We start from the raw sequence: 14600 nt of genomic DNA on the forward strand, positions 1-14600 counted from the left end.
ATTTTTGTCCCCTTTATTATTGGAAATCTCAGGTGACTCCTTGGAAACACAGCTAATACATTTATTGCAAGATTCTGATCCGAGTAGGTCCCTTTCTGTTGCCAGATTTCTGATAACAGTATTAGCTTATAAAAGGAAAAATGGATTACTCTATGATTATTGATTTTGCCTAAATAACATTGATTTATACTGATAATTTGATATTTTAAGCGCTATATTGTTCTTATTTTAATGGAATTTAGAAATTTACGGTTGGAGATGTACTTGATTTAAACGTAATTTAATTTATTAATTTTATCTTGTTATACCCGTGTTGCTGTATGATGTATTGAATATGGGCCTATGGCCGTAATAAACTATCTATGACATCCTGGGCATCAGTGAGCTAAAATGGACAGGAATGGGCGAATTCAGTTCGGATTACTATCATATCTACTACTGTGGGCAAGAAACCCGTAAAAGAAATGGAGTGGCCCTCATAGTCAACAAAAGAGTGGTGAAAGCTGTACTGGGATGCAGTCTCAAAAATGATAGAATGATCTCGATACGAATCCAAGGCAGACCTTTTAACATCACAGTAATCCAAGTTTATGCACCAACTACTGGTGCTGAAGAAACTGAAATTGACCAATTCTATGAAGACTTACAAGACCTTATAGAAGTGACACCAAAGAAGGATGTTCTGCTCATTATAGGGGATTGGAATGCTAAAGTAGGGAATCAAGAGATAAAAGGAACAACTGGCAAGTTTGGCCTTGGAGATCAAAACGAAGCAGGGCAAAGGCTAATAGAGCAAAATCTTACATTAAATTACAGCATTTCAAGTTTTTTTCAGAATGCTTAGGAGGCAGGGATGAAGTTCTGGTGAAGAAGCAGTGTTTGGAGATCATGCGGTGGGGGGGTTGGTGACAGAGTTTGGTGCAAAAACCGTCTTGCATGCTTGAGTAGAGCAACTCCAGGGCAGCAGGACTTCTTCAGTAATAGTTTACTGAGCTTTCAGAGCATACAGTTCTCATTGGGTCCCCAGTGAGGCACAAAACTTTGCTCCTGAGAGCAAATCCAGTTTCAGAAGTAAAAAAATACAGCACACAGGATATCTAAGTCAGGCACACAAACCGGCAGAAGGGAGCAAGGGAGGAAAGACGCTGGAAGGACACAGGGCAATGGATGTGTGTGTTTCACTTCCTGTCGTCTGGGAGGGAAGTCAGGAACTCGGCATCTGCAGGGGCTTCACGAAGCAAAGCTTTCTGCCGCTGCTTGCAGGCACATCCCAGAAACACACACTGTGATTCGCGGTGTATTGCCATATCAGCTGTTCTTCAAATATGCTCTAGAAACCAGTATTGGACAAGATATCAATATCTAATCCTCACTCACCACCAGCAAACCAGATTCATCCTCTCTATCAAAAGGTACTTTACCTCTTAGATTATACTCACATGGTTTGACATTGCCTTCAATGTCATGTTATGTTATGCCCAACATCTTGTGCCCATTTAATCATAACTGATTTCACCATTTCATCCTGAGTGTTCCATTTCAACAACAGGTTATACATTCTTGACAAATTCTTAATTTTTGGATCCAACAATTCTGTTTCCAATTTTGATTTTTCCACCTGGAAACCAACTTTTTTGTCCAAATTGTAAGCCTCCATTTGATAATAATGGAGCCAATCTCTCACTTTGTTTTTCAATTTTTCAAAGCTCTGCAATTTTATTCTATCACCGTCATGCTCCAAAATTTCCCAATATTTTGGCCATTTGGCCTCCATATTGAGTTTTTTCTGTGCTTTCGCTTCCATTGGTGACAACCATCTTAGAGTTCTCTTTTCTAACAGATCCTTATATCTTATCCAAACGTTAAACAATGTTTTTCTAACAATATGGTTTTTAAAAGCTTTATGTACTTTTACCTTATCGTACCGGGACGCGGGTGGCGCTGTGGGTAAAACCTCAGCGCCTAGGACTTGCTGATCGCATGGTCGGCAGTTCGAATCCCTGCGGCGGGGTGCGCTCCCATCGGTCGGTCCCAGTGCCTGCCAACCTAGCAGTTCGAAAGCACCCCCGGGTGCAAGTAGATAAATAGGGACCGCTTACCAGCGGGAAGGTAAACGGCGTTTCCGTGTGCGGCTCTGGCTCGCCAGATGCAGCTTGTCACGCTGGCCACGTGACCCGGAAGTGTCTGCGGACAGCGCTGGCTCCTGGCCTATAGAGTGAGATGAGCGCACAACCCTAGAGTCTGGCAAGACTGGCCCGTACGGGCAGGGGTACCTTTATCTTTACCTTACCTTATTGTACCACAAATATGCATGCCAGCCAAATGCGTTATTAAGGTAAAGGTAAAGGTACCCCTGCCCGTACGGGCCAGTCTTGACAGGCTCTAGGGTTGTGTGCCCATCTCACTCAAGAGGCCGGGGGCCAGCGCTGTCCAGAGACACTTCTGGGTCACGTGGCCAGCGTGACATCGCTGCTCTGGTGAGCCAGAGCCGCACACGGAAACGCCGTTTACCTTCCCGCTAGTAAGCGGTCCCTATTTATCTACTTGTACCCGGGAGTGTTTTCGAACTGCTAGGTTGGCAGGCGCTGGGACTGAACGACGGGAGCACACCCCGCGCGGGGATTCGAACCGCCGACCTTTCGATCGGCGAGCCCTAGGCACTGAGGCTTTTACCCACAGTGCCACCCGCGTCCCTACAGCGCCACCCGCGTCCCTAAATGCGTTATTAAAACCTTCTAAATCCAACACGTCTGTGTTTTCAAGAAGCAGCCATTCTCTCAGCCAGCAAAAAGCAGCTGATTCATAATAAAGTTTAAGGTCTGGCAGGGCAAATCCACCTCTTTCTTTAGCATCGGTTAATATCTTAAATTTTATTCGAGGCTTCTTGCCCTGCCAAACAAATCTGGAAATATCTTTCTGCCACTTCTTGAAACAATCCATCTTATCTAAGATTTGCAATGTTTGAAACAGAAACAACATCCTTGGCAGCACGTTCATTTTTATCACAGCAATTCGGCCTAACAATGATAACTTCAAATTTGACCATACTTCTAAATCCTTTTTCACTTCAGACCAACATTTTTCATAATTATCTTTAAATAAATTCACATTTTTTGCAGTCATGTTAACCCCTAAGTATTTCACTTTCTTAACCAATGTTAATCCTGTCTCCTCCTGAAATTTCTCTCTCTCATTCACAGTTAAGTTTTTCTCTAAAACCTTAGTTTTCATCTTGTTCAACTTAAAACCCGCTACCTGTCCAAATTCTTGTATCAATTCCAGTACCCTTTTAGTACTAGATTCTGGCTCCTGTAGAGTCGATACTAAGTCATCAGCAAATGCTTTCAGTTTGTACTGTTTAGCTCCCACTTGTATACCTTTAACCTCTTGATCCTTTCTAATCATATTTAACAAAACCTCAAGGACCGATATAAAAAGCAATGGAGAAATTGGACAGCCTTGTTGTGTCCCTTTCTCAATCTTAAACTCTTCTGTCACTACATTGTTCACAATTAATTTAGCCTTTTGTTCAGAATAAATTGCACCTATACCATTTTCAAAACCTTGGCCTACCCAAGCTTGTTCAATCTTCCACCTGACAGCCCTTCCTGTTCCTCAGAAGGCTTGGTTTCCCAACACTTAATTGTCTTGCTCACACCCCTCTGCACACCTTCCAGCTTGTCAAAATCCTTCTTAAATTGGGGCACCCAGAACTGGACACAGGACTCCAGGTGTGGTCTGAACAAGGCAGAAGAAAGTGGGGCTATTAGTTTTCTTGATCTGGACACTTGACTTCTTTGGAGCTGTAGCAAAGTTTCAAAAGAAAAAGAAAAGAAATGAGAACATTTGAAACCACATGTTTAGGTCTATTTTTTAAATAAACCAGTTTAATAAATCGATGCACACTTCCGTCTTTGTTATGTTTGGGGTGAAGTGTTGAAGAGTCCTCTGTTGTGGCAACAGGAATAAAGGGGAGTTTGGCGGAAGATCCATCTCCTAGCCGTGCACCTTGAATGAAACGGGAAGGTGGCCCAGGGATGGGTGGGCAGGGCCAGAGCCCCTCTGAGCAAAGGCTGTGGGGGCTCAACATGGGGAGATAAACTAGAGGACACTCGGAGAGTACAAAGCGCTTCATAAAACCCAACTCTGCTGTCTTTACAACATGCCTATGAGGTGGACCTGTAGCCTTTCCCCATTAATGTGGGAAGTCGAAGAGAGGAGGAGAGCAGAGAGGGGCGTGAAGCAGAGACTCTGTCCCTCTGCCCTCTTGCAAGTTGCACGCACACAATGCACTCTGATTTGCGCTGCTCATTCACATCTGTTTTAGGCCCCCAGGCATTTACTGAAACGGTCTAGGTGCTGATTTTTAAAGTATATGATGTTGTTGTTGTTGTTGAGTCGTTCAGTCATGTCCGCCTCTTTGTGACCCCCTGGACCAGAGCACACCAGGCCCTCCTGTCTTCCACTGCCTCCTGCAGCTTGGTCAGGCTCATGTTTGTAGCTTCGAGAACACTGTCCAACCATCTGGTCCTCTGTCGTCCCCTTCTCCTTGTGCCCTCCATCTTTCCCAACATCAGGGTCTTTTCCAGGGAGTCTTCTCTTCTCATGAGGTGGCCAAAGAACTGGAGCCTCAGCTTCACGATCTGTACTTCCAGTGAACACTCAAGATTTTTTTGGAAAACCAATAAAAATTATTAAAAATGAAATAAAACCCACACCCCAGGATATTTCCCCTATCACCTCTTTTCCACCTGAGCCTCAGCCCCATACCTAAAACCCAGACATCCTGCAGTGTGCCAGGATTGTGACTCCTGCCCTCAGGAAACAAAATAGCTCCCCCCCCCCCGATGCTTAGGTGCCCTGAGGGCTGTGCAGGACCCACAATACTTAAAATGAAATAGGGAGGGGCTCAGGAAACCTGAAGGGAGCAGATGGGGAGGGGGCTTCACAGGATCCAGAAGCTCCTTCTCGCTGATTCCCCCCCCATGAAGTTCCTTTAAGACCCCACGTTGCAGGGGGGAGGGTCACTTGCAGCGAAACAAAATGCAGTTGCCCTGGCCGAGTGGAGCCAGGCTGGGGGGCACTGTGGGGACCCCAGAAATGTGCCCCTAGAAGAAATGTGCCCCCTCTGTTGGAGGCAGCCCTCCTTCTGAAACACCAAGAGAGTAAACGGACAGTCTCTGAATGGAGAGGAGCAGAAAGCGGAGTCCCCTCAAGATCAATATTGGGACCTGCGGCTTTTCAACTTGTTCATAAATGATCTAGACTTAGGAGGGAGCAGGGAGGGGGCAAAGTTTGCTGATGGCAATAGATTGTCCTGGGGTTCATGAGTGAAGGTGGGCCCCCCAGGAGACTTCCGTGGTACCTGCAGCCCCTCCTTCCCCCTCTTGAAATTAGGCTTGGGGGGAAATCTCCCATTCAATTTAATTATTTCAAGTTTTCTTCAGAACGCACAGGGCAGGAGGCAGCGATAAAGTTCTGGTGAAGAAGCAGTGCTTGGAGATCATGCGGTGGGGGGGGGAGTGACAGAGTTTGGTGCAAAAACCAAAGGTACTTTCGTCTAAAATTATACTCACTATTGTGAGATGCTGCCTTATCTCATTATTATAATGTTTTACATATAAACACCAGAACTTCACATATACCTCATGCTTTTAGGAATGATTTCCTACTGAGTTCATTGCTCAGAGTGGACTCTGAGAGGAAGACGTCCCACACTCCATACATCTAAAAGGGTTCTCCCATGTGAGAGTCCCTGGATGTTCCTTAAAGACTCCATTATAAATAAAGCACTTTTTGCAATATTTTCATTTAAACTGCTTCTTCTCTCTGAGTTTGTTGATGGTTTGAAGGATTTCAACTCTTAAAGTTCTTCCTGTTCATTAGTCTGTTGATTCTGAACTTCCACTAAGAGTGAACCTCTATCTACTTTTCTGATATTTATATGGTTTGTCTTTTGTGTGAGTTTGTTGACAAAAATCAAGGGTTCCACTCTGACTGAAGCTCCTTCCACAGTCCATACATTTAAATACTTTCTCCCCTGTGTGAGTCTGTGTGATGTTTCCTAAGGCATCCACTATTACTAAAACTCTTTCCACACTCCATACATTTAAATGGTTTCTCTCCTGTATGAGTCCGTTGATGTTTCCTAAGGCTTCCATTTTCACTAAAGCTCTTTCCACACTCCATACATTCATATGGTTTCTCCCCTGTGTGAGTCCGTTGATGATTTCTAAGGTTTCCACTCTGACTGAAGCTCTTTCCACACTCCATACATTCATATGGTTTCTCCCCTGTGTGAGTCCGTTGATGTGATCTGAGGCTTCTATTCTGACTGAAAACCTTTCCACACTCCATACATTGAAATGGTTTCTCCCCTGTGTGAGTCCATTGATGATATCTAAGGTCTCCACTCTGACTGAAGCTCTTTCCACACTCCATGCATTTAAATGGTCTCTCCCCTGTGTGAATCCGTTGATGTTTTTTAAGGTCTGCATTCCGACTGAAGCTTTTTCCACATTCCATACATTTATATAGTTTCACCCCTGTGTGAGTCCGTTGATGACTTCTAAGGCTTCCACTATCACAAAATCTCCTTTCACACTCCATACACTGAAACGGTTTGTCCCCTGTGTGAGTCTGTTGATGTCTTCTCAGGTGTCCACCCGTACTGAAGCTCTTTCCACACTCCATACATTTATATGGTTTCTCTCCTCTATGAGTCTGTTGATGTTTCCTAAGGCCTCCATTTTCACTAAAGCTCTTTCCACACTCCATACATTGAAATGGTTTCTCCCCTGTGTGAGTCCGTTGATGATTTATAAGGTTTGCACTCTGACTGAAGCTCTTTCCACACTCCATACATTGAAATGGTTTCCCCCCTGTGTGAGTCCGTTGATGTCTTCTCAGGTGTCCACTCCTACTGAAGCTCTTTCCACAATCCATACATTTAAATGGTTTCTCCCCCGTATGAGTCCATTGATGTTGTCTAAGGTTTCCACTCTGACTGAATCTCTTTCCACACTCCATGCACTGAAATGGTTTCCCCCCTGTGTGAGTCCGTTGATGTTGTCTAAGGCTCCCACTATCATTAAAACTCATTTCACACTCCATACATTGAAATGGTTTGTCCCCTGTGTGAGTCCGTTGATGTCTTCTAAGGCTTCCACTATCATTAAAGCTCTTTCCACACGCCATACATAAATATAGTTTTTCCCCTTTGTGAGTCTGCTGGTGTGTTCTAAGTTTTGCTTTGAAAGAGAAGCTCTTTCCGCACTCCATAACTTTAAGTGGGTTCTTTCCTTTTTGTTTTGTTTTTGTTGATGTGAACTATGTTTGCTCATTTAGTGAAGCATATTCCACATTTCACACATTTTAATGGCTATTCCTAATGAAACGAAAGGTGCCCTGTCCCCTGCAATTCTGTCTTCTCCATCACCTTTTTCAGAGTGGGCAGAAAGGAAATCCTGTTTGGGTTTCAGGAAAAAGAACACAAAAAACGGCACATCAACCGCCATTAGCACCTTCTCTTATTTCAACATCTCCTACATTCTCCCATGTCCTACCCATGTTCCAAATTTTTAGGATATGAAAATGGTATGATGTCAAATGGTAGTAATGCATCAGGAACCTTTCATAATCCTCAATCATCTTTAATAACACAGCATGACCTTGGAATACCGTTGTCCTCTGAGACTGCCTTTCAAATCAAGTGGTTGCCCCCGTTTCCACCTCTAGTTCTTCATGAATCACCTTCACAGTCCCGCTGACCTCAGGAGGTCCATATGGACCATTTTGGGAGACCCAGGCCTTCATCTCTTCCAGGGACTGTGGTCTGGGTCAGTCAGAGAACTAGCGACAAGGCTAGGTGCTTGGGGTCAGCTGAATGGGTGCTCAGGGAAGCTCCTGTTCTTGGAGATGGACCTCTTGTCTACATGCCTCACATTGCATGGAGAGAGCAGGAGAAGCAGAAGGAAAGCAGCTGGCACATGGGAATCCCAGGCAGAAACACCCACCCCAATGGTTCTTTATAATGATGATGTGCTGCCTGACCCTGTGCTTGTCTTCTGACAGAGGACTATCCTAATCTGGCACTGAAAAGCCGGATATTCAAGGCGAGGAGATAACTGTACTTAATGGTAGGTAGACATATTGGTCTGACACAGTTGAAGTAAAAAAAATTAACAAAAATAGTCCAGTAGCAACTTAGGGTCTTGGGAGAAAAGTAATGAGAAACCTGGACAGCATCTTAAAAAGCAGAGACATCACCTTGCCAACAAAGGTCCGTATCGTAAAAGCTATGGTTTTCCCAGTAGTGATGTATGGAAGTGAGAGCTGGACCATAAAGAAGGCTGATCGACGGAGAATGGATGCTTTTGAATTCTGGTGCTGGAGGAGACTCTTGAGAGTCCCTTGGACTGCAAGAAGATCAAACCTCTCCATTCTGAAGGAAATCAGCCCTGAGTGCTCACTGGAAGGACAGATCCTGAAGCTGAGACTCCAATACTTAGAAAAAGGGACACAACAGGGGTGCCCAATATCTCCATTGCTTTTCATATCAGTCCTGGAGGTTCTCTTAAATATGATTAGAAAAGACCAGCTGGTCAATGGGGTTGAGGTCGGAGCAAAACAATATAAATTGAAGGCTTTTGCAGATGATTTAGTACTTACTTTGCAAGAGCCAGACACTAGTACGAAAAGGGTTTTGGAATTAATTCAAGAATTTGGTCAAGTTGCAGGTTTTAGGTTAAATAAACAAAAAACTAAAGTGCTGGAGAAAAATCTAACAGCCATGGAAAGGGAGCAGTTTCAAAATGAAACAGGATTAACTGTGGTTAAGAAAGTGAAATATTTGGGGATCAATATGACATCTAAAAATGTGAATTTATTTAAAGATAACTATGAGAAATGCTGGACAGAAGTAAAGAAAGATCTAGAAGTATGGTCAAATTTGAAGCTTTCCTTGTTAGGCCGAATTGCTGTTATTAAGATGAATGTTTTGCCTAGAATGTTGTTTTTATTTCAGGCTTTGCAGATCCTGGACAAAATGGACTGTTTCAAGAAGTGGCAGAAAGATATATCTAAATTTGTCTGGCAGGGCAAAAAGCCCAGAATAAAATTTAAGATACTAACGGATGCAAAAGAAAGAGGGGGGTTTGCCCTGCCGGACTTAAAGTTGTATTATGAATCAACAGCTTTTTGCTGGTTGAAAGATTGGTTACTTCTTGAGAACACAGACATTTTAGATTTGGAAGGGTTTAATAATGTTTTCGGATGGCATGCATATATATGGTATGACAAGGTAAAAGCTCATAAAGGTTTTAAGAATCACATTGTTAGGAAAGCATTGTATAATGTCTGGATTAGATATAAAGACTTGTTGGAAAACAAAACCCCAAGGTGGCTGTCACCAATGGAAGCTAAGGGGGTGAAAAAGCTTAATATGGAATCGAAATGGCCAAAATATTGGGAAATTCTAGAGCAAGAGGGGGACAAGGTGAAACTACTGAGCTATGAGAAATTGAAGTCTAAAGTTCGAGACTGGCTCCATTATTACCAAATAATGGAGGTGTTTAAACAAGACAGGAAAATTGGCTTCCAGGTGGACAGATCCAAATTAGAAATGGAATTGTTAGAACCCAATACTAAAATTTTGTCAAGAATGTATAATTTGTTGCTGAAGTGGAATACACAGGATGAGACGGTTAAATCAGCTATGATTAAATGGGCACAAGACTTCGGTTATAACATTATGTTTGCTGACTGGGAACAGTTATGGACCACCGGTATAAAGTTTACGGCATGTAATGCCTTAAGAGAGAATATTATGAAAATGATTTACAGGTGGTACATGACACCAGTCAAGCTTGCAAAGATCTACCATCTGCCTGATAATAAATGTTGGAAATGTAAGGAAACTGAAGGTACATTCTTTCACCTTTGGTGGACTTGCCCAAGGATTAAGGCCTTCTGGGAGATGATTTATAATGAAATGAAAAAGGTATTTAAGTATACCTTTCTTAAGAAACCAGAGGCTTTTCTCCTGGGCGTGGTCGGCCAATTGGTGTCAAAGAAAGACAGAACATTTTTTATGTACGCCACAACAGCAGCAAGAGTCCTTGTAGCAAAGTATTGGAAGACACAAGAACTACCCACACTGGAAGAATGGCAGACGAAGGTGATTGACTACATGGGACTGGCTGAGATGACCGGCAGAATCCGAGACCAAGGAAAAGAGACGGTGGAGGAAGACTGGAAGAAATTTAAAGTCTATCTTAAGAACTATTATAATATTAATGAATGCTAAAACGCCAAGGTTAGGAAAATAAGAGGATACAGCTGTATTGAATTGGTAAAGACAAGAGGAGTAAAAGGTTAATTTGTTAAATTTTGAAGTGAGGATTTGCTGGAAGAAATTTGAAAACAGGGATGCAGAGCGGGAAGGTACGGGGAAGTCGGAGAAACGGGGTTTAAGAAAAGAAGGTTTTGAAATTTTACATGTTTATGTGTTTGTTTGTTACTGTATTGTGTTTTGTTTGTGTTAAATATGTGTTAAAAAAAATCAATAAAAATTATTATAAAAAAAAGAGACTCCAATACTTTGGCCACCTCAAGAGAAGAGAAAGACCCCCTGGAAAAGATCCTAATGTTGGGAAGATGGAGGGCACAAAGAGAAGGGGACGACAGAGGACACGATGCTTGGATAGTGTTTTCGAAGCTACCAGCATGAGTTTGACCAAAATGCGGGAGGCAGTGGAAGACAGAAGTGCCTGGCATGCTCTGGTCCAGGGGGTCACGAAGAGGTGGACACGACTAATCAACTAAACAACAACAGCAGCAGCAGCAGCAGTAGCACCTTAGGGACCAACTAAGTTTGTTCTAGAAATAAGCTTCCCTGTGCATGCACACTTCTTCATATAGTGAAGGGTAGTAGGAGATGGTAGTAGGAGTACCTTCTGAGAAAAACCCCACCCCACCCTCCCACGATATACAAGGGTCTGGTGACATCAGTTTCAGTGTATCTGAAGAAATGTGCATGCACACAAAAGCTTATATCTAGAACAATCTTAGTTGGTCTCTAAGGTGCTACTGGACTATTTTTTAATTTTTTATTTCAACTGCGTCAGACCAACACGGCTACCTACCTGAATCTAGATGTCATGGGGTGTTGGGGAGCAGTAGGTCCTTTGGTGGGGGACATGTCCTCCACCTTCTGGGGTCATTTTTCCACCCTTGTTCCCCACCCTGCACTCAGCTCTCACCTGTGGCTTCCAGAAACTGTCAGCATGCAACAGGGCTTCAAGGAACGGCTTCAACCGGCCGGCTTAACCAGGTGAGGAAAGCTGATGGGTCTCAAATCCTTGGGGGGCTGGGGAATTCTGCTGCACCTGAAGTCAAGCCCTGGAGGATGGAGAGGAGGAGAACAACCGTGAATCCCACAGTCCAGAAGGCAGATTCTACCCGTGTGGAAGTGGAAAGTGAAGGGCAGATGGGGCACGTCCACCTGGAGGCTTGTTATCTAGTCCCAGGGTTACTCTGTCATTGAATTATAGATAAATTACAGTATTGAAATGCACCTGCTCCCACTTCCTATTCTGATATTACTCTACTCTGTTTGTCTGTTTCTTACTTGAGTGCTGCTTTGGTATGCTAAGTCAGGGTTTTACTGTAAATTAAGTTTTGGTATTTTTGGGATCCTGTTATGCTTATCTGTCTTCGGTAAGAAATTTCTCAGCTGAGTTCTTTTTTGCTGCCTCTGTGTTTTTTCCTACTCTGCTAACTATACATCGATCATTATGGAGGAGCAAGATCTGCAACCTCAAGCCCTCATCAGCCTTAGCCCTGTGGACCTGAAGGAGCATCTTCACCCCCATCGCTCAGTCTGGACAGGGAGGTCCACCTCCGAGGGTCTTCTGCTGGTTCCCTTGCTGTTAGAAGTGAAGTTCCAGGGAACCAGGCAGAGGGCTTCCTGCCCCGTGGAATGCCCTCCTTTCAGAGGGCAAGGAAGGAGGCAACCACCTGACATTTAGAAGACAGCTGTATCAGGAGGTTTTTAATGTTTGATGTTTTATTGTCTTGTATATGTACTGTAGGGACGCGGGTGGCGTTGTGGGTTAAACCTCAGAGCCTAGGGCTTCCCTATCAGAAGGTTGGCGGTTTGAATCCCCGCGACAGGATGAGCTCCCATTGCTCGACCCCTGCTCCTGCCAACCTAGCAATAGTTCAAAAGCACGTCAAAGTGCAAGTAGATAAGTAGGTATCGCTCCGGCGGGAATGGAAACGGTGTTTCCGTGCACTGCTCTGGTTCGCCAGAAGCGGCTTAGTCATGCTGGCCACATGACCCTGACGCTGTACGCCGGCTCCCTCGGCCAATAAAGAGAGATGAGCGCTGCAACCCTAGAGTCTGCCACAACTGGACCTTACCTTTACCAACTGTACTGTAAGCTGCCCAGAGTGGCTGGCAGAAGATACTAATACTATGACTTCTACAGTGGTACCTCGTGTTACAGACGCTTCAGGTTACAGACTCTGCTAACCCAGAAATAGTACCTTTTATTAAGAACTTTGCTTCAGTATGAGAACAGAAATCGCATGACGGCAGCAGGAGGCCCCATTAGCTAAAGTGGTACCAGAGGTTAAGAACAGTTTCAGGTTAAGAACGGACCACCATAACGAATTCAGTTCTTAACCTGAGGTACCACTGTACTATTATAATTATTATTATTATTAGATTTTTTATAGTTATTTTGGAATTCGTACTGCAATATCAGCTCACGAAATGTTATGGGTGGAGAAAATCACAGGGTTGCCGTAAATTATAATCCCACCCACAAACTCTCATTCACATACAGTCTGTAAATTTGGGAATGACACACACCTCACCTGTGCTAATACTGGCAGTCTTTGGCCTGCACAGGCACACCCGGTGTGTAGAGCCTCCAGCCACAGGCACTGTCTATCATGAAAATGGGTCCTTTGACTGGGAAGATCCATGCAGTCACTGTCATCGGATGCTGAAGGATTGTATCTCAGCTTGTCAGTCACTCTGACATTGCCTTCAAAGAATAAGAGGAACGGAAATGCTTTTGAGGTGCAACTTCTGTATCAATCCTAAGAGCCATTCCATGGACTCTGCACCCCTGTTTCTGATGACAGGTGTACATTATCCTCACCCTCAGTGGAAAAGACAATAAAGATGGAAGCCTGAGAGAGAGGGAAAGGTTTCTGGCTGCTTCCTGGGTGGGATTGCAGAAACCAAGAGCCGCTTCTGAGAAGGTCTCTCCCCTCCCCTCTTCCTCTGGGGATTTCCTCTCCTCTCCAGTTGGACCAGTGCTTGGACTGGGCAGAAGCGCTGCGTCTGCACAGGGCAGGGGCTTATGGGGTGGAAGGAGGATGTAGATTGCAGGAAGGAAGGGTGGGGGGACAGGACCCCCACTTTCCAGGGATCCCTCTCTGGTCGCCTTAAAGGGGGGGGGGTCGATTGCTGGGCGGGAGGGAAAAGCCAAGGCGGCCCCTCCGGAGAGTCCCCAAGGAAGCCTCGATGGAGACGCCCCCCCCCAGACTATCTCCCCTCCCCCAGTGCTGCCCTTCCCTGCTCCCCCCTACTTCCCCGACCCCTCCCTCTCTCACTGAGTCTCCCCTGCACCCAGACGCCCCCTTGGCTGACCCCTCGCCATGCGCCCCTATCTCTCCATCCGGAGGGGCCCCCCAAGACGAGATGGGGAGGGACAGGGGGTCTCTATCCTGGCTTCTCTCCGCGCCCCAGGGATGCCTGCGCGGGGGAAACGGGGCCAGGGAGTCCTCGTGGGTGGGCGCCCCATCTCCGCCCCTTCGCAGCACGCGTGCCGGGATCCAGGCCCCACGGAAGGCGCTTGGGGGAGCTGGCGGGATCTCTGGGTCCTTACCCCCCCCTCTCCGCCCCCGCGACCCCTTTACCTCTTTCTCCTCGCTCCCGATTCTCCTTTCCTGCAACATCCGGGGGGGGGGGTTCCCCTGCCTCCTCCCTCCCCTTTCCGAAAGCGCCCCCCCCCCGAGCTACGGGGCAGAGCAGCAATCCGGAGTGGAAGCTCCACTTCCGGGAGAAGCAGCCAGGTTGGGGGGGGCTCCCCCCCTCATTACCGGAGCAGAAGCCGGATTGGAGGAGGAGGAGGAGGAGCAATGTATTGGGGGCGGGATTTGGGATGGTGGGGGCGGGGTGAGAGTAGGATGTGCCGGGAGGGGAGGAAAAGAATTGAGGGGGGGGGAGAGGAAGAGGAAAGTTTCCCCCTCCCCTCTTCCTTCTGGATCAGGAGAGCGGGGGAGGGGCTGATCCCGGAGATCCAGCTGCAAAGTGGGTCCCGTCCCTCCTACAAAGTTTGCATTGCAAAATGTTCCCCTCCCCCACCCCACGAGCTTAGATCCCTCCGTGTTTGTTTGTTTTATATGAAATTTTTATTGGTTTTTCAACATTTATAAAAACACATACAATACAATACACAATACAAACAAAAAGACACATAAACACACAAGTATAATTTCAAATCTTTTCTTTTCATAAACCTTACTTCACCGACTTCCCCGTACCTCCCCTTTCTGCATCCCTATTTCCAAATTCATTTCAG

General features: G+C 45.4%; 2 protein-coding genes across 3 annotated transcripts in view; both read right to left on the reverse strand.

Moving 5' to 3' along the window:
• Window positions 1-14600, reverse strand: part of LOC308486304 (uncharacterized protein) — a 174763-nt gene that overhangs the window by 98510 nt on the left and 61653 nt on the right. The gene's annotated exons all lie outside the window — the stretch shown is intronic.
• Window positions 3866-14091, reverse strand: LOC308486348 (uncharacterized protein). Of its 2 annotated transcripts, XM_081023126.1 has the most exons (3): window positions 13936-14091; window positions 12883-13055; window positions 3866-7466 (listed from the first exon to the last, which is right to left on the reverse strand). In XM_081023126.1, exon 3 carries the CDS (start codon window positions 7279-7281, stop codon window positions 6025-6027), a length of 1257 nt encoding a protein of 418 aa, XP_080879252.1. In that variant the 5' UTR covers window positions 7282-7466; window positions 12883-13055; window positions 13936-14091; the 3' UTR covers window positions 3866-6024. The 2 variants fall into 2 exon arrangements, with proteins under 2 accessions (XP_080879252.1, XP_080879253.1); XM_081023127.1 differs by lacking the exons at window positions 12883-13055; window positions 13936-14091 and having other exon boundaries at window positions 3866-7032; window positions 7116-7203.

This window comes from Podarcis pityusensis (genome assembly GCF_964106645.2).
Source record: "Podarcis pityusensis genome assembly, chromosome: 10".
NCBI lineage: Eukaryota > Metazoa > Chordata > Lepidosauria > Squamata > Lacertidae > Podarcis > Podarcis pityusensis.